This window comes from Schistocerca gregaria, chromosome 9 (assembly GCF_023897955.1).
Source record: "Schistocerca gregaria isolate iqSchGreg1 chromosome 9, iqSchGreg1.2, whole genome shotgun sequence".
NCBI lineage: Eukaryota > Metazoa > Arthropoda > Insecta > Orthoptera > Acrididae > Schistocerca > Schistocerca gregaria.
Genome location: NC_064928.1, coordinates 78514238 through 78536586, shown reverse-complemented (window position 1 = coordinate 78536586; position 22349 = coordinate 78514238). Strand labels below are relative to the sequence as shown.

Below are 22349 nucleotides of genomic sequence, written 5' to 3'. Positions count from 1 at the left end.
CTGCCAGGAAGTTTCATGTCAGCGCACACTTCACTGTAGAGTGAAAATTTCATTCTAGACTTCATCGAAGAGAGCATACTGAAACGGGTAACACGATGGGAGAAATGTGTTAAGAACGTTGGTGCCTATGTAGAAAAGTAGGAAAAAATGTAAGATCATTTGTGATATGTTTTTCTTTTGTTACCTATTAAAGTTTTGATAGTAAAATTATTGTGCGTTACTTTCTGATCATCCCTCATACATGAAGTTAAATCAAACTTGTATATAAAACCATGCACTGTTTTGTTTCTTCCTCATACTCGATTTTAACAAGAAACTGGGAAGTTTATTTATGGGTTATCGGTCTATGATCAAATTACTACTACAGAATCTGGGTCGTACGACACTTAGTAATCGTACCGATTTGCACAATGTTCAAATGTGTTTGAAATCTTACACACTACTTTAACCTAAATTACCCTAAGGACAAACACGCACACCCACGCCCGAGGGAGGACTCGAACCTCAGCCGGGACCAGCCGCCTAAGACCGCTCGGCTAATCCCGCGCGGCTAAAAATACTGTCATTGAACGTAATATCAAATGGCTCTGAGCACTATGGGACTTAATATCTCAGGTCATCAGTCCCCTAGACTCAGAACTACTTAAACCTAAATAACCTAAGGACATCACACACATCCATGCCTGAGGCAGGATTCGAACCTGCGATCGTAGCAGCAACCCGGTGCCGGACTGAAAGTGCTAGAACCTCTCGGCCACAGTGGTCGGCGAACGTAATATCCTAGAAGATCCTGCAGCAGGACAAGCCTCACATACCAATGATTTCAAGCGATTTATCCATTCACTTTAAGCGACTCTTAATTCCCTATCAAGGTTTCCTTGGCAATAACAATAAATGAAGCTCAAGATCACAGGGAGAGAGGGGGAGATTTGATAGACAGAGAGGGTGGGTGTGAGGGGAAAAGGAGAAGATAGAGACTGGCGAGGAAAAGGTGGAGAGATGGACAGGGAGAGAGGAGGAGAAAGTGATGAACAGAAAGAGTAAGGGGGGGGGGGGAGATGAAGAAAGAGAGGGAGGCAGATGGAGATGAGAACTTACACCCAATTGCCACACAATTTTCGCAGTATTGCCAAGTTCGCTATTATTGTATGCCACACGTCTCTGCTGTTTCCGCAGTACCCACTGTTCGGGAACTTGAGGGGGAGCGCTTGGCGTGCAACGAATGGTTTTTCTGGTGCCGTCCCCAGCTGATCCAGTGGACTCCAGCCCCTAACCCCACAAAGGACATGCAGAGGTCACACACAGCTGGTCGATATGCCTCTCTCGTGACCGGCCGTCTTCCCTTTGTACGCTGGAATCTCCTGTGCGTCCCATCACTGACCGAAAAGGCGTGTGACAACCCGGCGGTCAGGTAAGGGTCGTGTGAAGCACAAAAAAACGCAAACGATAACATGGTCTCATTACGACGCTGCTGAAAACGTGACAAATTCCTGACAGTTCTAGCTCTTAACTAGCGCGCCAGTCCATTACGGCTAGAAAAAAGCTGTAAAAAAAAAACGAGACAATTAAATATCTGGAAAAATACGCAGCGTACGAATAAAGTGACAGAATAGGCTAGTATTAGTAAAGGGGACATCTCAAAACAACTTTGTATTTACAAATGGGAACCCTCACCTCCCCCATTTTTACTGCATACCCATTCGTGGCAGATGGCGCTGTATTTCACAAATATCAATCGTGCCTGTTTTTCCAATTAAGAATCGCCACATTTTATTCTACATTTCTTTTACGATATTATTGTAAAACTGAGCAGATAACGGTCCCTCACGTGCTTAAAATGGATACTTTTGGAGGAAATGACGACAATCTTTAGACTCAATAACAAAGTCATTACCGAGTGAGGGAGCGTTAACTGCTGAATTTTTCGTTATTCCGTTGATGGTTATGTGCTGTCTCTGCTTTGGAGACCCCGCTAGCTTACCAGATATTGTTACCTGTAGAGAGTGGTTTTCAGTACTTTACTTACCTGGTAGTCCGTTATTAGTAACCTCTTCTCATTAGTTTCCTCGTAGGTATCATGGGAACAGTCTATGTTATTTTACCTTTGGAGTACGCTACTTAAAAGAATGGTTCAAATGGCTCTGTCCACTATGGGATTTAACATCTATGGTCATCAGTCCCCTAGAACTTAGAACTACGTAAACCTATCTAACACAAGGACATCACACAACACCCAGTCATCACGAGGCAGAGAAAATCCCTGACACCGCCGGGAATCGAACCCGGGAACCCCGGCGTGGGAAGCGAGAACGCTACCGCACGACCACGTCCGCTACTTAGCTAAAGTTTTATGACTAGGAACGTTGGGTCATCATATTCTCTTCTTTCGATATGAAAATGGCTTGATTTCGCGAGTCTGTTCGTCCTGAATATACTTTTTCACCTTAGTTACGTGTTCTTTCTGCCTTTCGTGAGTGTTTGTCTCTCAGCGTGTATGAATCACCCCTGACGATTCAACTAGAATGATGCGAAAGGCGTCGAGCCTATAAATAAAGGACTTACAACTAAAGTGGTCTTATCTTTTCAAAACTTGAAAGACTGTATGAGCAATGTAAATACTTGAAAAAATAGTGATTGTATTTAAGGTAAATGCTAAAAAGGTAAATTAAATATTTAAAAAAATATAAATACTGGAACTGTATGAAAACAGTCTTTGAAAAAAAGATTTGTTTTGTAATAAATTTTGAATGTATTATTATTATTATTATTAGTCGTAAAGCTCCCATGTGGAAGACGCTAAGTAAAGCTGGTTCACTTTCCGTTCTTCTTGGTCTTATGGTTCTTTTTATTTGCCCACCAGTTTTTCATTGTTTGCGAAAATTTAGTTCTTATTTCTTCGCTCCATTTTGTTCCGGTTCTCGGTGCTTTTGTCTCTGGTTTAACCTCCCACTTTTCAACTTTTATTCTAAAATTGTTCCTTGCAGCTATTTCTTCTTTAGTAATTTTTGCTAATTCCAAATCTTTTTTAACTTTTTGGATCCATTCTCCTCCATTAACAAGAGAATCTACGTATTTTACAATTCTTTTTGTTAATCTGTGTTCAGGAAGTCTCATTATGTGGCCATAGAATTTAAGGCGTCTTTTCCTCATGTCTATCTCTATGTTAGAATATTCTTCAATTTTTGATGTTTTCTGTAATCTATATCCATTCTCGGTCCATCTTGGTCCCAAAATTTTTCTAATTATTTTTCTTTCTTCTTTCTTTAGATTTTCTAGATCAGTTTTCCTGTTTAGTGCCAAGGTTTCGCTGGCATATAACATTGATGGTTTAATGAGTGTATTGTAATGCCTAATTTTTGCATTTAAAGATAAACATTTTTTTATTATAGAGGTTTTGCACTAATCCTGAACCTTTACGAGCTTTTTGTATTCTTTCTTGTTGTGCAAATTTTTCCGAGATAATTTCTCCAAGATATTTGAAGTATGGTACTCTGTTGATTGCTCCGTATTTTGTTTGTAATTTGGAAATTTCTAAATTTGTTGTTGTAAACACTGTCTTTTCAAATGATATCTGTAGGCCGACTTTTTCTGCACATTCTTTTAGAATTTCTATCTGTTTTATAGCCATCTCACTAGAATCTGCCATTATTGCGAGATCGTCTGCAAAGGCTAAGTAGGGGATTCTTAGGTTATGTTTCTTGGTTCCTAATGAAATTGGTTTCCAGCACTTTTCTTCTTCAAGTTTCTTCTCCCATTCTTCCATGACTCTATCCAGAACTACATTGAACAACAAAGGCGACAACCCATCACCCTGTCTAACCCCAGTTTTTATTTCAAATGGTCTTGAAAGTTTTCCCATAAATTTCACTTTGGATTTTGTGTTTGTTAACGTCTGTTGAATGAATTTCTGTATTTTCCGATCCAATCCTTTTCCCTCAAGAATCCTAAATAGTGTGGGTCTGTGGATTGAGTCATATGCCTTCTTGAAGTCGACAAAGACATACACTGTAGGCTTGCCTCGCATCTTCCTTATCCTTGTGATTAATTTTAGGTTTAAAATTTGCTCTGGGCATGATCTGTTTGGCCTGAACCCAGCTTGGAAATTTGAGATTTTGGGTTCTAGCATTTCTTGTGCTCTTTCAAGAATATATTATATATTTGTATTATATATTTTAGTTTCTACCTCCATACTACGTTTGTGAATAAATAGTTGCCACTGTTTAAGTTCCAGCCATCGTATAAAATTGATTGTAAGTATAATGTAAATTTTGTAAATCGGTGGATAATAGCCAAGGGAACTTTATTTAAATGTATCGATGGCAACGACGAAATGGCAGTAATTGTGCCGTTGTTTATCTTTGCGTCTGGAGAGTATGTGTCGCGCTACGAGCAGAAAAGGAGCAGAGGAGCTTGAACCATGAAAGAGTGCGGACGTGGTTGTTGGACGATCCCACGGACGAGGTGTGTAGCTATGATCGCAGCAGGCGAGGCACAGGTATTTCATTAACGGTCGGGTAATGAGAGCGCGGTAGGAGTAGACAGGCAGGGCAAGCTGCAGTTCCAACTGCTGCCTGTCCCGCAGTTATCCGTGGCGCTGGAGACGACTCGCGGTTCTCGAGTAACAGCAGCGACAGCACCAGCTCAGCACTGCCTTCGGCTGCATTCTTCGTCGTTCACACAGCTACAACATCATTGACCTGGTAACTGGCAGTGTTTAACTGACCCCACACAGGCTTTTCTTTCGCACACTCTAGTAATTTTCCTGAATAATAACCTGCTATAGTTAAAACTTGTAGGGCACCTGTGTTGCCATTGTCCTCAGACATTATCTAACATTCTGCGTGGTGTCTCTTTGTTCTATATCGTGTCTCCCTACCACTTTCGAGAACGAGGCTCTGAGCGTGTTTTTTTAGGGAATTGACTAGTTTGAACCTGGGACCTGTTGCTGGTAAGGAGACGCCAGACCACACATCACATGTAGAGTTCAGAAGAGTTCAGTGAGACTAGCGATGATATAACCAAATACTTAATGATTTCAGCGTCAGCTCCACTGCACTCCCTGTTAAAGAATCTTAATACTAACAAAATTTAGTGGAAGGGGTTCATGTCTTTCCTATTTTTAGTTACCTGCTAAAATGACGTCGAAAAAGCAGTTAAGTTTACAATTGGAAATTTTATTCTACTCACAAAACATTGTTTATAAATTGCACTACTGATAAAAGGAAATGTTTTAATACAGGATGATAAAAAACAACTGCGTTCAACAAAAATGTGAACGAATATTTCCTGAGTGGGTTTACAAGTTCTACAATGGATCGAAGGATGATCTATGCCATATCACATCTATAATCTAGGTTTAAATTGTTTCACAAGAGAGAAAACTATCAAAATGGTCTACAGTGACCCTCAATTATCATTAATTACTTATCTAACTTGTGGCTTATCTTACAGTGGCTGATGTGGCTTCTCAATAATTATATAACAGAAAAATCATCGCGTTTCAGATTTTTTACTTCAAGTGGCAAATGTGAACACCATGAGCTTTAATTGACGATCTACTCTAGTATTACGCAAAAAGGGGGTGTAACAGATGAGACTTCTGCAGTTCTGAGTGAAGCTTTATGCGCTGTTATGCGGCATCGCGTGCGTTCATTACCTTGTCGGTGTTCGTCAGGGGGCGGCAGACAGCGCAGCTCCGCTCACCTCGCCGTCTCGGAAGCAACTCTCCCCTAACTTCTCTTTACTACAATTGACCGAAGTTGGTTAAAAAAAACTATCTGGCTGTGTTTTCATCTGACCAATCAGGGTCTCAATGTTAACCTTAAGCTCCGCCTACAAAAATTCTGTCTATCCAAAGAGAAACGTTATACTTTTCGTGGTGGGCCAATGTTTTTAAAGTTTGCACCGTAACAGAGACGAGAAAAAGTCTCATGCTAAAACTTGCAGCTGGTGTGGTCCTTTTAGTGTTATTGTAAGATCTATACTGTCCTTCTGGAGGGCTCTTCTTTTCACATGGGCTGGGGGGTGGTCCTTGCGGTTAGCTGGCCACGTGGGTGTCCGTCCCTTATCGGAGGGCCTTCCAGCTTAACGCGGTTCTGCTCTCGGCTTCTGTTCTCGTTTCTCCCCTCGGAACTGCGTCTCTCTCACGGTGGGAAGGTATGACATGCATTTAGGCATTCTTGTGTTAGTCTCTGGTATTCCATTTGCTCACTTGTTACTCGTATTTATTTGGTTATTTTCATGTCACGATTTATTAGGAGCTATGTGATATACTACTGGATTTGCTTATCATGACAGGGTTTTCATGGAAGATGTTGGATTTGCCTGACACCTTACAATTATTACCATCCAGAGTCCCATTCCTTTACATGCAATTACCGAATGTCGTAAAAATATGAAAATTGGTTAACTGCTTACTGCCGGTTTTGTTTTTTGCTAATGGCCACTGTCAGTCTACATTTTGCTGTCTGAGTAACTGTTCATTCTTGCACTGCATAACAAAGGCTTAACGGATTTTCAATTTTGAGTATTAACTTCACTGATTTACAGTAACGTAATTTGCTTAAAGTAAAATCAATTCAGTCTTTAAAGAATTAAAAGTAAATTGCTTTTCTTTTTCCAAATTTTGAATAATGCCACGCTGAGGTTATTCAAAGTCAGTTTTTACGCGACACAGTTTCAGTTAAATAGAGTTAATTGTTTAACCAGCAACTTCGTTAAGCTTTACTTTCAAAACTTTTGTGCTCCAGAATAAATAACTGCGGGCTCAGAGATTCCTGATTCGTTTATTTTCTTTTGAATTCTTGTGTTGAGGACAAGCGTGATAACCTTCTGTTGCGACACCAGTGATTATTTGCTCAATTTTCTTTGCCATCGCCTTTCTTATGATTTTGGATATTCATTGCACTTGTGGAATGGCGACAGTTTAATTATCCTTTCTTGGCTAATCAGCATTTTTTTGTATTAAATATCGCATGGTACCCATTTTCCTCCTGCGTTCTTCATTAGCGATTGCACTAAATTGCACCCATTTCAAAATTATCAGTATTTAGATTAGGCTTGGAATAGATTCTTCTTTCAGAAGTGTGAGTTGTACGCTTTCCTCCTGCTAACCGTTATTATTTTCCTTCAATAACGACAGCCTCACACCTTTTAAAATTTCGTTAAGAGTTCGCGATTACGGTCATTTACATCGCAATCCAGTAGGCCGGTTAGTAAGGGAGCGGTTACAACCAGACCTTCACAATTAAGAAATTTCTGTCATGGGTCCTCTTTACCGACGAAGCAACGTTTACCAGGACTGGCTCCATCAGTCTGCATATTCGTTATCTGTGAGCTACACACGCGGCACGTGGTCAGAGGAAGTTTCATTCGTCAGCGTGTAACACCTCCATTTGTGTCCTGACCTGATCTGATCGAATAGCAGCGCAATATTTATTATTAACATGGCTATGGAGCTAATGGGGCTTATAATCGGAATTGACTGCTACGGAAGTTGTTACTTTCCAGTTCGTCCTGGACAATACTATAATACTGAATGTATGGTAATAAGGAACAGCAAGACAATTTTACTAATTATGAACTTATATTCTGCTCAAAACAGAAAAGGAGACAGCCACTGCCTTCGTCATACATATCTAGTTACGGCTAATCTCAGCACAGGCTTTCTTCATTTTGCCATTATCGTCACACGCTAACCCATCACTGCATCCAACACTGCAATCCAAGGTTAGGCCGGCGAGGTAGACGCAAAACTAAATATAGGCACTAGCAACGTCACTGATCAGTTTTACAAAGATACTTCATCACTTTTCCGGTATCATTTATTATTTAGGGGTCTAACCACGGCGATGGTGACACCATTCTCGGTTAAAAACCCTGTATTCCAATAATGCCCTCCACACACACACACACACACACACACACACACACACACACACACCGTTCCAGCCAACCATTCTGGCGCATCTCGACACTCGCTCTCGCAACACGTCACAATCGATTGTTCGCTCTATCTACCTGTGCCGAGTGCGGAGTTATAGTAAGGACCTATGCCGTAGAAATGATGCGTTTAGGACCTTTCGTCCTTCATTTCCAGTCAGGGATCTCTCCCTCCAGTTTGTCGGTTTCATTAATGTTCACCGTGAATGTACATACATTACGTTTCAACGGAACCCTCAGTACGTGAGTCCTACTCGTACTTGGCCAGTTTTAATGCGAAAAAAGCTCGTATGTACCTCAAAGACTGACATTTCTGAAAATGGTACAAACGGTGTCCGCCTCTGCAAGACGATATTCGTGTGGCCGTTACCTGCAGGTAAGTGTAGCTGATGGAGGAGACGAAACCGGACACGAGCCCCACGCCGATGGCGCCGGCAGGGTGGAGCACCATGTCGCAGCTGGCGCCGACCGCCACGCCTCCAGCCAGCGACGCGTTCTGCACCTGGACCTGGACAGCGCAGCCAGACACGGAACATGTAGACACATCGACCTGAGGGTTCCATAACTCACCAGAACACCGCCGGTTCGTTAAGGAGTGAGGCAATACTGACCTTACGACTTACCTTAGAAGAAAGATTAAGGAAAGGCAAACCTACGTTTCTAGCATTTGTAGACTTAGAGAAAACTTTTGACAATGTTGACTGGAATACTCTCTTTCAAATTCTGAAGGTGGCAGGGGTAAAATGCAGGGAGCGAAAGGCTATTTACAATTTGTACAGAAACCAGATGGCAGTTATAAGAGTCGAGGGACATGAAAGGGAAGCAGTGGTTGGGAAGGGAGTGAGACAGGGTTGTAGCTTATCCCCGATGTTATTCAATCTGTATATTGTGCAAGCAGTAAAGGAAACAAAAGAAAAATTTGGTGTAGGTATTAAAACCCGTGGAGAAGAAACAAAACTTTGAGGTTCGCCGATGACATTGTAATTCTGTCAGAGACAGCAAAGGACTTGCAAGAGCACTTGAACAGAATGGACAGTGTCTTGAAAGGAGGGTATAAGATGAACATCAACAAAAATAAAACGAGGAAAATGGAATGTAGTCGAATTAAGTCGGGTGATGCTGAGGGGATTAGATTAGGAAATGAGATACTTAAAGTAGTAAAGGAGTTTTCCTATTTGGGGAGCAAAACAACTGATGATGGTCAAAGTAGAGAGGATATAAAATGTAGACTGGTAATGGAAAGGAAAGCGTTTCTGATGAAGAGAAATTTGTTAACATCGAGCATAGATTTAAGTGTCATGAAGTCGTTTCTGAAAGTATTTGCATGGAGTGTAGCCATGTATGGAACTGAAACATGGACGACAAATAGTTTCGACACGAAGAAAATAGAAGCTTTCGAAATGTGGTGCTACAGAAGAATGCTGAGAATTAGATGGGTAGATCACGTAACTAATGAGGAGGTATTGAACAGAACTGGGGAGGAGTTTGTGGCACAACTTGACTAGAAGAAGGGACCGATTGGTAGGACATGTTCCGAGGCATCAAGGGTTCTGAAATTTAGCAGTGGAGGGCACCGTGGAGGGTAAAAATCGAGAGGGAGACCAAGAGATGAATACACTAAGCAGATTCAGAAGGTAGTAGGCTGTAGTAAGTACTGGGAGATGAAGAAGCTTGCACAGGATAGAGTAGCATGGAGAGCTGCATCAAACCAGTCTCAGGACTGAAGACCACAACAACAACAACAACTACAATGAAATTTCTGGAATAATTTGTTTAAGTGTCATACTTATGTGTTTCACACGACAAGATCTCGGATTAATATAAGCGTGGCATAAGCCATTGTAAACGCTGGTACATTAGTAACTGGTGTGGCCGTCAGGATGTTAACGCAAGCGTGCACGCGTGCAAGCTTTTGGTTGCACAGGTGCCGGATGTCAGTTTGTGGGGTGGACGTCCATGCCTGTTGCATGTGGTCGGTCGATACAGGGACGGATGACGATGGAGTCGTCCGATAATGTCCATATATGCTCGATTGGAGATAGATTTTTATTTATTTTATTTTTTTTAATTTCATTTATTTACACGTCAAGTTCCGTAGGAATCAGAGGAGCAAATCTCCAAGGTCAAGAAACGTGTCAGTACATGAAATTAGGACATAAAAGTAATTATAAAAATAAAATAAAAATTTTTTTTATAAACCCGGAAAAGGTCAAGCTATAAGTTTAAGCAAACGCAATGAAGAATACCACAAGTATCAGCTTAATTTTTCAAAGAACTCTTCGACAGAAAAGAAGGAGTTACCCATGAGGAAACTCTTCAGCGAGTGGATTACTGCTAAGATTTTTGAACTCTTGTGATAACTTATCGAAAATGATGCAGCACTATACTGCACACCTTTCTGCACGACAGTTAACAAAGTCCGATCCAAATACAGGTTTGATTTCTGCCAAGTTTTAACTGAGTGATAGCCGCTTATTTTTGGGAGTAAGCTAATATTGTTAACAAGAAATTACAGTAAGGAATATATACATTGAGAGGCCAACGACAACATACCCAGACTCGTGAACAGGGGTCGACAGGAGCTTCATAAACTTACAAGACTTATTGCCCGAGCCAAAAATATCCTCTTAGAATAGGAAGAGTTACCCAAAAATATAAGCGAATGAAAATAAGCAAAGCAGACTAATTTTCGTGTCGAACGATCACTTATTTCAAATACCGTTCCAATAGTAAAAAATGGCAGCGTTAAGTCTTTGAACAAGAGCCTGAACGTGGGCTTTCCACGACAGTTTATCATCTATCTGAACACCTAGAAATTTGAACTGTTCAGTTTTACTCATCATATGCTAATTCTGTGAAATTAAAACGTCATATTTTGTTGAACTGTGTGTTATAAACTGTAAAATCTGAGTCTTACTGCGATTTAGCGTTAGTTTATTTTCTACAAATCACCAACTTATGTCGTGAACTACACTATTCGAAACTCAAGCAATGTTGCACACAACACCCTTGAGTAACAAGCTAGTGTCATCAGCAAACAGAAATATTTTAGAGTTACGCTTTATACTAAGACTCCATCTCACTTATATAAATAAGGAACAGGAGTGGCCCCAACACTGATCCCTGTGGCACCCTAATTTTACTGTGTCCCACTCCACATCATTGCTATTCTAAACACTGTTAATAATGACCTTTGGCTGTCTGTTGCTAAAGTAAAAGGTGAACCAATTGTGAGCTACTCCCCATATTCTGCAGTGGTCGGACTTCTGGAGCAATATTTTGTGGGCAACACAATCAAACGAATTAGTTAAATCAAAAATATGCCTAGCTACAACCCACATTGACTTCTGCGGTGATTACGGGTAGTGTTGCTTGTCTGTGAGCACTGGCAAGTCTACGAAAACGCCGCTGCTCTCGGTCGTTAAGTGAAGGCGGTCGACTACTAGGTTGTCCTTGGACGGAGGTGATGCCTAAAATTTTATATTCTTGGCACACTCTTGTCACAGGATTTTTGAATACTGAATTTACTTACGATTTCTGAAATGAAATGTCCCCTGCGCGTTAGTTCCAACTACCACTCTCTGTTGAGAGTCCGTTAATTCCTGTCACATGACCACAATCCCGTCGGAAACCTCTTCAAGTTGATCACCTGAGTGCAAATGACTGCCCTTCTACACCCTGTGTACGCTACGCTACCCCCATCTGTATATGTGCACAGCGCTATCCCATAACTTTCGTCGCCTCTGTGCAGTCCACGTAACTGCGCACTATGAGTTACGCTGCCTCAACAAAAACCCACGTTTGTGAATGGAAGGCGCGGATCACACTGAGACAACACAAGCGACACCACTCACTGCAATAAAGATGGCGCGACTGCGACGTTTACCGGTGCAACCACTGGAATGATATGCGATGTGATACAATATGCGACTCGCCATACGACGAGCAACAAGGCAGCACGAATCACATTTCTGTTTCAGTTGCTGTTGTTGTTGTGGTCTTCAGTCCTGAGACTGGTTTGATGCAACTCTCCATGCTACTCTATCCTGTGCAAGCTTCTTCATCTCCCAGTACCTACTGCAACCTACATCCTTCTGAATCTGCTTAGTGTAGTCATCCGTTGGCCTCCCTCTACGATTTTTACCCTCCACGCTGCCGTCCAATACTAAATTGGTGATCCCTTGATGCCTCAGAATATGTCCTACCAACCGAACCCTTCTTTTGGTCGAGTAGTACCACAAACTTCTCTTCTCCCCAATCCGATTCAATACTTCCTCATTAGTTACGTGATCTACCCATCTAATCTTCAGCATTCTTCTGTAGCACCACATTTCGAAAGCTTCTATTCGCTTCTTGTCCAAACTATTGATCGTCCATGATTCACTTCCATACATGGCTACACTCCATACAAATACTTTCAGAAATGACTTCCTGACACTTCAATCTAGAGTCGATGTTAACAAATTTCTCTTCTTCAGAAACGCTTTCCTTGCCATTGCCAGTCTACATTTTATATCCTCTCTACTTTGACCATCATCAGTTATTCTGCTCTCCAAATAGCAAAACTCCTTTACTACTTTAAGTGTTTAATTTCCTGAACTAATTCTCTCAGCATCACCCAACTTAATTCGAATACATTCCATTATCCTCGTTTTGGTTTTGTTGATGTTCATCTTATATCCTCCTTTCAAGACACTATCCATTCCGTTCAACTGCTCTTCCAAGTCCTTTGCTGTCTCTGACAGAATTACGATGTCATCGGCGAACCTCCAAGTTTTTATTTCTTCTCCATGGATTTTAATACCTACTTCGAATTTTTCTTTTGTTTCCTTCACTGCTTGCTCAATATACAGATTGAATAACATCGGGGAGAGACTACAACTCTGTCTCACTCCCTTCCCAAGCACTGCTTCCCTTTCATGCCCCTAGATTCTTATAACTGCCATCTGGTTTCTGTACAAATTGTAAATAGCCTTTCGCTCGCTGTATTTTACCCCTGCCACCTTCAGAATTTGAAAGAGAGTATTCCAGTCAATATTGTCAAAGACTTTCTCTAAGTCTACAAATACTAGAAACGTAGGTTTGCCCTTCCTTAATCTAGCTTCTAAGATAAGTCGTAGGGTCAATATTGCCTCACGTGATCCAACATTTCTATGGAATCCAAACTGATCTTCCCTGAGGTCGGCTTCTACTAGTTTTTCCATTCGTCTGTAAAGAATTCGTGTTAGTATTTTGCAGCTGTGACTTATTAAACTGATAGTTCGGTAATTTTCACATCTGTCAACACCTGCTTTCTTTGGGATTAGAATTCTTATATTCTTCTTGAAGTCTGAGGGTATTTCGCCTGTCTCATACATCTTGCTCACCAGATGGTAGAGTTATGTCAGGACTGGCTCTCCCAAGGCCGTCAGTAGAAACTAACGATCAAATTCCGAAAACAATTTATTAGACTGTTCCATTAACCAAAACATATTATCCAAGTATAACACCAACACAAAACAGTGATCCGTCTTCGAATCACAATTACATACACGAACAATATAGAAAACAACTGAAATAATTTTCTACTAGTCTCCGCCAGAGACTTCTCCGATATACCGAGCCTAACCCAGAGATCAGCGAGAAGATCCAAGCCAGGCTGCCATGGTGGCAGTTATCCACGTCTGCTGGCGGTCGATGAACTGCCAATGTGCGGCCGAGCGCCGGCCTTTATAGCGTTTAGGCGGATGAGTAGCTCGGAACTATTTTTCATCACGTGGTTTGACGTGTGAAAATAGTTCCGGCATCTGCAGCGACCTCTTCCTTATGCTTATGTGAGCTGGTCGTGGTCCCTGGTGACATCTGGTGTCTTTGCTGTGTTGTTGTTGTTGTTGTTGTTGTGGCTGTTCATCAATATTGCCTGTCAGTTGTGTAGTGCTTCGGTATGCCTGCAAAGTGGGCAACCCAGGGCTGCCAGCTGTCAGTTTGGTTGCTGAAACTCTAGGCGCCGTGATGTCTGGTGGACAAGGCCACAGCAACTGCCTCTTCTGAGAGTCTAAAGTTTATAAATCTGAAACTGAAAATGAAGTATGGGTGCACCCTTATAATTCTATAAATATCAAACATTGTACGGCACTGGCTTTTCGTGATTTCTCCCAACAAAGACGAACACAAATGCCACGAATTCTACTGGAGCGTGACCAGATAGTTTTAATTTTTTGAGGTAACTAATATTCAGCTATGGTCGCAGGTTCGAATCCTGCCTCGGGCATGGATGTGTGTGATGGCCTTAGGTTGGTTAGGTTTACGTAGTTGTAGTATATGGCACTGATGACCTCAGATGATAAGTTCCATAGTGCTTAGAGCCATTTTAACCATTCGTAACTAAACTACTGGCCATTAAAATTGCTACACCAAGAAGACATGCAGATGATAAACGGGTATTCATTGGACAAATATACTAGAACTGAGATGTGATTACATTTTGACGCAATTTGTGTGCATACATGCTGAGAAATCAGTACCCAGAACGACCACATCTGGCCGTAATAAAGGCCTTGATACGCCTGGCCATTGAGTCAAACACAGCTTGGATGGCATGTACAGGTACAGCTGTCCATGCAGCTTCAACACGACACCACATCTCATCAAGAGTAGTGACTGGCGTATTGTGACTTGCCCGGTCACCATTGACCAGACGTCTTCATTTCGTGAGAGATGTGGAGAACGTGCTGGCCAGGGCAGCAGTCGAACATTTTCTGTATCCAGAAAGGCCCATACAGAACCTGCAACATGCGGTCGTGCATTATCCTGCTGAAATGTAGGGTTTCACAGGGGTCGAATGAAGGGTAGAGCCACGGGTCGTAACACATCTGAAATGTAACGTCCACTGTTCAAAGTGCCGTCAATGCGAACAAGAGGTGACCGAGACGTGAAACGAATGGCACCCCATACCATCACGCCAGGTGATACGCGTCCAATGTGCGCTCACCGCGATGTCGCCAAACACGGATGCGACCATCATGATGCTGTAAACAGAACCTCGAAACATCCGAAAAAATGACCATTCGGGCACCCAAGTTCGTCGTTGGGCACACCATCGCAGGCGCTCCTGTCTGTGATGCAGCGTCAAGGGTAACTGCAGCCATGGTCTCCGAGCTGATAGTCCATGATGTTGCAAACGTCGTCGAAGTGTTCGTGCAGATGGTTGTTGTCTTGCAAACGTCCCCATCTGTTGACTCAGGAATCGAGACGTGGCTGCACGATCCGTTACAGCCATGTGGATAAGATGCCTGTCATCTCGACTGCTAGTGATACGAGGTCTTTGGGATCCAGCACGGCGTTCCGTATTACCCTGCTGAACCCACCGATTCCATATTCTGCTAACAATCATTGGATCTCACCAACGCGAGCAGCAATGTCGCCATACGATAAACCGCAATAGCTATAGGCTACAATCCGACCTTTATCAAAGTCGGAAACGTGATGGTACGCATTTCTCCTCCTCACACGAGGCATCACAATAACGTTTCACCAGGTAATGCCGATCAACTGCTGTTTGTGTATGAGAAATCGGTTGGAAACTGTCCTCATGTCAGCACGTTGTAGGTGTTGCCACCGGTGCCAACCTTATGTGAATTCTCTCAAAAGCTAATCATTTCAATATCACAACAACTTCTTTCTGTCGGTTGAATTTCGCGTCTGTAGCACGTCATCTTCGTGGTGTAGCAATTTTAATGGCCTGTAGTGTAATATCATCAACTATGACAAAGCGTCGCACAGGTTTCTGACTTGCTATCTCTCCGGCTGAGAAATGGTAAGTTGGCGCAAGCGTTCGAGTGATGTTAAAGATGACGCCACGAAATATTTGTTTTTAGTGAGAGACCACGAAGTAGGTGAGGTACATATATAGAAAAGGTTTACAAATTAATTCAGTTTCACAAAATCGTTAATAATTCAGCTTGAGGAGAATCTAAAAGTAACATTGCTGCATTTCAAAGAGATCATTCATAATCAGTAGTGTTGTGTCGAGTAGTGAACCCTGTGTAAGAGTAGACAATGTGTTTCAAGAAATAGAAGAACACCACGGTAATAGCTTATTGGTGGTTATTTGAGGTGAGATAACGGTCTTATCTCTAACTCACTGATAAAAAACTTACCATGTCATGTTACACAGTTTTAGACAACTTACAACAAACGTCACCCACCACTCCGGAACCTACGGAAATTGAGATAGGTCACTTGGGGAGCCCTCACCCCCTCCTCCTTGACCCTCTCCCTCTCCTCCCAGACCCCCCCCCCCCCCCGGGCCAATGAGATCGAAGCACCCCATCCCCATCTTCAGCTTTTATAACGAGGGCACTTAAGCCGGTGGCATTCAGTCTGGAGTTGTACGTCATAGGGAGAAGATCACGTGGTGTCTGTTTGGTAATAACAAAATACCTTAAGTCCTGCCACTCGATCTCTGTTTGTTAATAATAATTTAATATTAGGTTAATCTCGTCATTAGAATCAAAGCAGAGACCATATCCTGGCAGATATGGAAGTACTCTGAATCTTCCACAATTTAACATATTTTCCACATTTTTCCGTGTTTTATCCAATCACGAGAACTCCACCCCACACTTCCCAACGTCACGTCGACGTAACGATTCTCTCAGCCAATCTCAGTGCGGCATCTGCATGGATTATTTATCACTGCTAATGAAGCACCCCTCCCCATTTTCATCTGTTATAATTGGAACACGTGAGCGTGATCGTTTCACTCTGAAGCTGGGCAGCATAGGGGCAGCTTAAGGTTGTGTCTACTACTTAATAACAAATTACTTTACCTCACGTCACTCGAGATCAGTTTGTTAACAACAATTTAATATTACGTGGATTCTTTCATTCGAGGCACCAACATAAAATACGAACAGGCAGATACGTAAACACTCTCATTTTTTCCCTTTTTCCACCAGAATTTATGTATATTTCACCCGTTGTTTCGCAGTTTTCCACGTTTATCGATATTTTACATAATTTTACGCTTTTCTCCACACTTTTTCATGTCTTTCCAAAATTTACATAATTTTATACACTCCTGGAAATGGAAAAAAGAACACATTGACACCGGTGTGTCAGACCCACCATACTTGCTCCGGACACTGCGAGAGGGCTGTACAAGCAATGATCACACGCACGGCACACCGGACACACCAGGAACCGCTGTGTTGGCCGTCGAATGGCGCTAGCTGCGCAGCATTTGTGCACCGCCGCCGTCAGTGTCAGCCAGTTTGCCGTGGCATACGGAGCTCCATCGCAGTCTTTAACACTGGTAGCATGCCGCGACAGCGTGGACGTGAACCGTATGTGCAGTTGACGGACTTTGAGCGAGGGCGTGTAGTGGGCATGCGGGAGGCCGGGTGGACGTACCGCCGAATTGCTCAGCACGTGGGGCGTGACGTCTCCACAGTACATCGATGTTATCGCCCATGGTCAGCGGAAGGTGCACGTGCCCGTCGACCTGGGACCAGACCGCAGCGACGCACGGATGCACGCCAAGACCGTAGGATCCTACGCAGTGCCGTAGGGGACCGCACCGCCACTTCCCAGCAAATTAGGGACACTGTTGCTCCTGGGATATCGGCGAGGACCATTCGCAACCGTCTCCATGAAGCTGGGCTACGGTCCCGCTCACCGTTAGGCCATCTTCCGCTCACGCCCCAACATCGTGCAGCCCGCCTCCAGTGGTGTCGCGACAGGCGTGAATGGAGGGACGAATGGAGGACGTGTCGTCTTCAGCGATGAGAGTCGCTTTTGCCTTGGTGCCAATGATGGTCGTATGCGTGTTTGGCGCCGTGCAGGTGAGCGCCACAATCAGGACTGCATACGACCGAGGCACACAGGGCCAACACCCGGCATCACGGTGTGGGGAGCGATCTCCTACACTGGCCGTACACCTCTGGTGATCGTCGAGGGGACACTGAATAGTGCACGGTACATCCAAACCGTCATCGAACCCATCGTTCTACCATTCCTAGACCGGCAAGGGAACTTGCTGTTCCAACAGGACAATGCACGTCCGCATGTATCCAGTGCCACTCAACGTGCTCTAGAAGGTGTAAGTCAACTACCCTGGCCAGGAAGATCTCCGGATCTGTCCCCCATTGAGCATGTTTGGGACTGGATGAAGCGTCGTCTCACGCGGTCTGCACGTCCAGCACGAACGCTGGTCCAACTGAGGCGCCAGGTGGAAATGGCATGGCAAGCCGTTCCACAGGACTACATCCAGCATCTCTACGATCGTCTCCATGGGAGAATAGCAGCCTGCATTGCTGCGAAAGGGGGATATACACTGTACTAGTGCCGACATTGTGCATGCTCTGTTGCCTGTGTCTATGTGCCTGTGGTTCTGTCAGTGTGATCATGTGATGTATCTGACCCAAGGAATGTGTCAATAAAGTTTCCCCTTCCTGGGACAATGAATTCACGGTGTTCTTATTTCAATTTCCAGGAGTGTATGATTACATGAGCTTCATCCCAGTGCTCTAGATGGCATAGGAACATCGTATCGACGTCATGATGCTTCAGCCAATCACAATGCAACATGTGCCCGAATTATTTGTCGTCGTTAAGTCACTACTTCATTAGTAGCACGCGTGACGTCACCGTGTACGAGTTAGAAACGTACACGTTGGTGGGAATACTGACGTCACACCAAATTCTATAAACATTGCAGTTCTACCAACTTCCAACCAAAGATATAGGGAATAGATAGAGAAATCACTGCTAAGTCTTCACTAGACTGTGTGACCTCATAGTAAAATCCTGATGCTTCCAACCAAAGATACTGCTTGTATGAGAAACAGCACAATGCTACAAGAAATACGTTCCTAGAGAGGTGATTAGTATCTCACAAAACACCCCCAAGCAGTCTGTAGAGCATCCTTCGAACTCCGACGTGTGAAGTAGAAAAACTGGCTCTGAGCACTATGTGACTTAACTTCTGAGGTCATCAGTCGCCTAGAACTTGCAACTAATTAAACCTAACTAACCTAAGGACATCACACACATCCATGTCCGAGGCAGGATTCGAACCTGCGACCGTAGCGGTCGCTCGCCTCCAGACTGTAGCGCCTAGAACCGCACGGCCACTCTGGCCGGCGTGAACCAGAAAACCCATAGCGGAAACATCCCCACAATAATGCTGGCAACATGGTTAATATTCATTATTATGATAAGAGAAATAATTCTTTTATCTACATTGTGGATTCTGCTTCCTTATTCGACGTATTAAAGACACAGTATTTTCCATAGGTTTAGCAACAATGTAACCAAATAAGCTTCTTGAAAGCTAACTGTTGTCTCCTGTTAATACTGTTTAGCTGGCAAATCAGTGATTCACCTGGGGTACAGAAGTATAGATGTTTTTGGCAATCATTTGAATTCTTTGCTACGTCTTTTTTTTGTTTTTTGTTTGTTTGTTTTTTCAACAGGGAAGCATAGCATTAAAATCCACGTTGATTAAAGGAAAGTTATTTGCGTTTAACCAAGATTTCACAACTCGCTTTCAGTGTTCCATGAAATGTATTTATTAAGCTGAAATATAAAGCACAATAAGGCAAACTAAAGCTGAGTTGGTGCGCGTTCTCGACTCGTCAACATACACATACAGCAGCCGAAAAACGTAACTTCGAAAAATAAAAGGTTGAAAGTCTTAATGTAAACGCTCTTGCAACATAGCACAGTATCACAACTTCACAACAATGAAGGAAGCTGTTGTGAGGAACGCAAATTTTGATTTACCAGGTGTAAAAGTATGAAACCGGAATTTCCCTTTAAATGTTGCTAGCTTTCATCGTAGGGCCCGTGAGACCGTGTCTCCACCGCCATTTGCTTCCTATAACGGCTGACGACGAATGTCAACACACAGTAACCAGGGTTTCATAGTTCGGTATCTGCTTCAAACCCGGAAACATGTCGTGTTTTCTGCTTACGAACTACGATTTGTGGGCAGCTCTGATTTTCTGTTATCATTTGAAGAAAACTGCTGCAGATATGGTTCAAATGGCTCTGAGCACCATGGGACTTAACATCTGAGGTCATCGGTCCCCTAGAACTTAGAACTACTTAAACCTAACTAACCTAAGGACATCACACACATCCATACCCGAGGCAGGATTCGAACCTGCGACCGTAGCGGTCGCGTGGGTCGTAACTGAAGCGCCTAGAACCGCTCGGCCACTACGGCCAGCCAGTTGGAGTATAGTCAGGAATATTGCTCCGAACCAAACGGCCAACAAAGTTGTATCATTATAGATGTAACCATCTCCGACCTGGTGTTTGGTACAACAGACACATCTACGAAATCAATCATTCAGGGAGAGGGCATCCCACCACACCAAACCAGCAGATACCTATACTTTCACCAGCAGTAACATGTGGAGGATTTTTGAGGGTAAACGTTGTTAACAGTTTAAGGTCATCCATTTCCCTCACCTCAACCCCCTTTTTCTCTGAACCCATAGGACACAAGCTCCCTCTCCCCTCCCAACGGCCAAGGTCTTAAAACGAGAGCTAATGTGTGGGCGACCCCATATTCAGCGAGATGGCACTCCGCGGTGAAAGTCGTTTCACTATCACTTCAGCAACTTTTTTTATAAATTCCGATTTTATCTATCCCTTCTGCTTTATTTGGTTCTAGCTCTTCCAAAGCTTTTTATAATTCTGATCCTAATACTAGATCTCCTATTTCTTCTCTGTCGACTCCTGGTTCTTCTTTATCTCGTCATCAGATAAAAACTCCCCGTGTGAGATTAGAGTCTTTTCACAAGGGCAATGGCGTTGCCGGAGGTATCCAGACAGGCATTCCCGTCCATTCTCGTTCGCCCAGTTCGCTCTCCTGCAGGGTCAAGGCAAACGCGTTTTCTGTCAAAAGAAACGTGTAGCTCTTAGCAGAAGCCCCTTAGCTATATAAGAGATCTGCACGCAAGAATGGATTCACTCGCGGCGTGTGAACGTTCGCTGCGTCGCCTCCTAGCAACACACGGTTTACTCTTACAAAAACCAGATTTCTGATTGGGTCATACTGTTAACTGTGCGCATTTTCGCAGAGCATCTGAAAAGTCCTTTTCAGAACTGTATAAGGGAGTGAGAGAGGTTTTCGGCCTTACTCCACACTAAGAGCCCAATTGATTCAACATACAGGAGGACAAAAAATTGCAACACCTGGAAGGAGAGGAGCGACATAAACGAAAGTTTATAGGCGTGTTTCTGTGTCTGAAAGGTGATGTCTGTTCAAATTTCTCGCCGCGCGTATAAGAGTGGCGCTAGTGTGAGCCCTATGATAATGTGAATAAAACCTAAACTCCTCCCGAGTAGGCCATCAAGTCCCAAAGGTGCTGATCGGCCGCCGTGTCATACGGCGTCACCGGATGCCGATATGGAGGGGCGATAATTCTCGATATCAAGCTCATAGGAATATCACTTGCATAGCAGTATCGCTTGCACAGTATAATTCCGAAGATAAAAAGTGGAACTTATTTATCTAGAAACCGAAACTTTAGCGAGGTGCAGCAAGGCGGAACGAGCTGTAAACCACTGAGGAACTCATCTGCGAAAATCTTTACTTGAAAACTCGAAAAAATAGAGGAAACTAGCAGTTTCCGAGACTGGAGCCGCTAATTCTCAATCAAGAAGCTCCTCAGTTTGCCTCACAAGAGCTAAGTGCACCCCACATGCCAAAAGTGCTCGGCAGAGCGGATGATAACCCACCAAGGTGCTAGTCCAGCCCGACAGCGTTTAACTTCGGTGATCTGACGGGAACCGGAGTTACCACTGCGGCAAAGCCGTTGGTCAATTTCAAATAAGGTTTGCTTTAAATACACTCTGTAACGGTCGTGGGCGTTAGGAACTCTTGAGATTTGACGTGGAGAGTTGGTGTTAGCTAAGAACGCCTTTAAGGTGACAAAGACGCCGTTAGCAACCCGCCGAGTTTGATCGAGGTCGTGTTACAAGGCTACGAGAAGCTGCATGCGATATTGCAGAGAGCATTGGCAGGAATGTAGTCACTTTATATGGTTGCTGGCAGTGGTGGTCAGGAGAGTGTACGATCTCCAGAAGACCAGACTCCCTAGGGTCACGTGGCAATAACGAGACAGAAGACCATCGTGTTACGCGTATGGCTTTGGCACATCTTTTGTATCTACAGCAACAATCTGAGCAGTAGCTGGCACCACAATAACACTATGAAATGGGTTACTTCAAGGGCAACTTGGAGTCAGACGCCCAGTTGCGTGCATTTCACTGACCCAAACCACAGCCATTTGTTACTTCAACGGTGTCTAGCGAGAGCTCATTGGAGGCCAGAGTGAAGATGTGTTTCTAACGAAAGCTGGTTTTACCAGTGATGGCGGTCTGTTGGTTAGGAAGAGGCCAATTGGGGGCCT

The 22349-nt window shown here is 43.5% G+C and overlaps 1 protein-coding gene across 1 annotated transcript in view; it reads right to left on the bottom strand.

Annotated features, from left to right (window-relative positions):
* The window catches only part of LOC126291737 (ammonium transporter Rh type A-like), a 332630-nt gene that overhangs the window by 57246 nt on the left and 253035 nt on the right, over positions 1-22349 (bottom strand). Inside the window, exon 7 of the mRNA XM_049985409.1 lies at positions 8312-8449. Within this exon, the coding sequence (XP_049841366.1) occupies positions 8312-8449 (138 nt within the window). The remainder of the gene's footprint in view (positions 1-8311; positions 8450-22349) is intronic.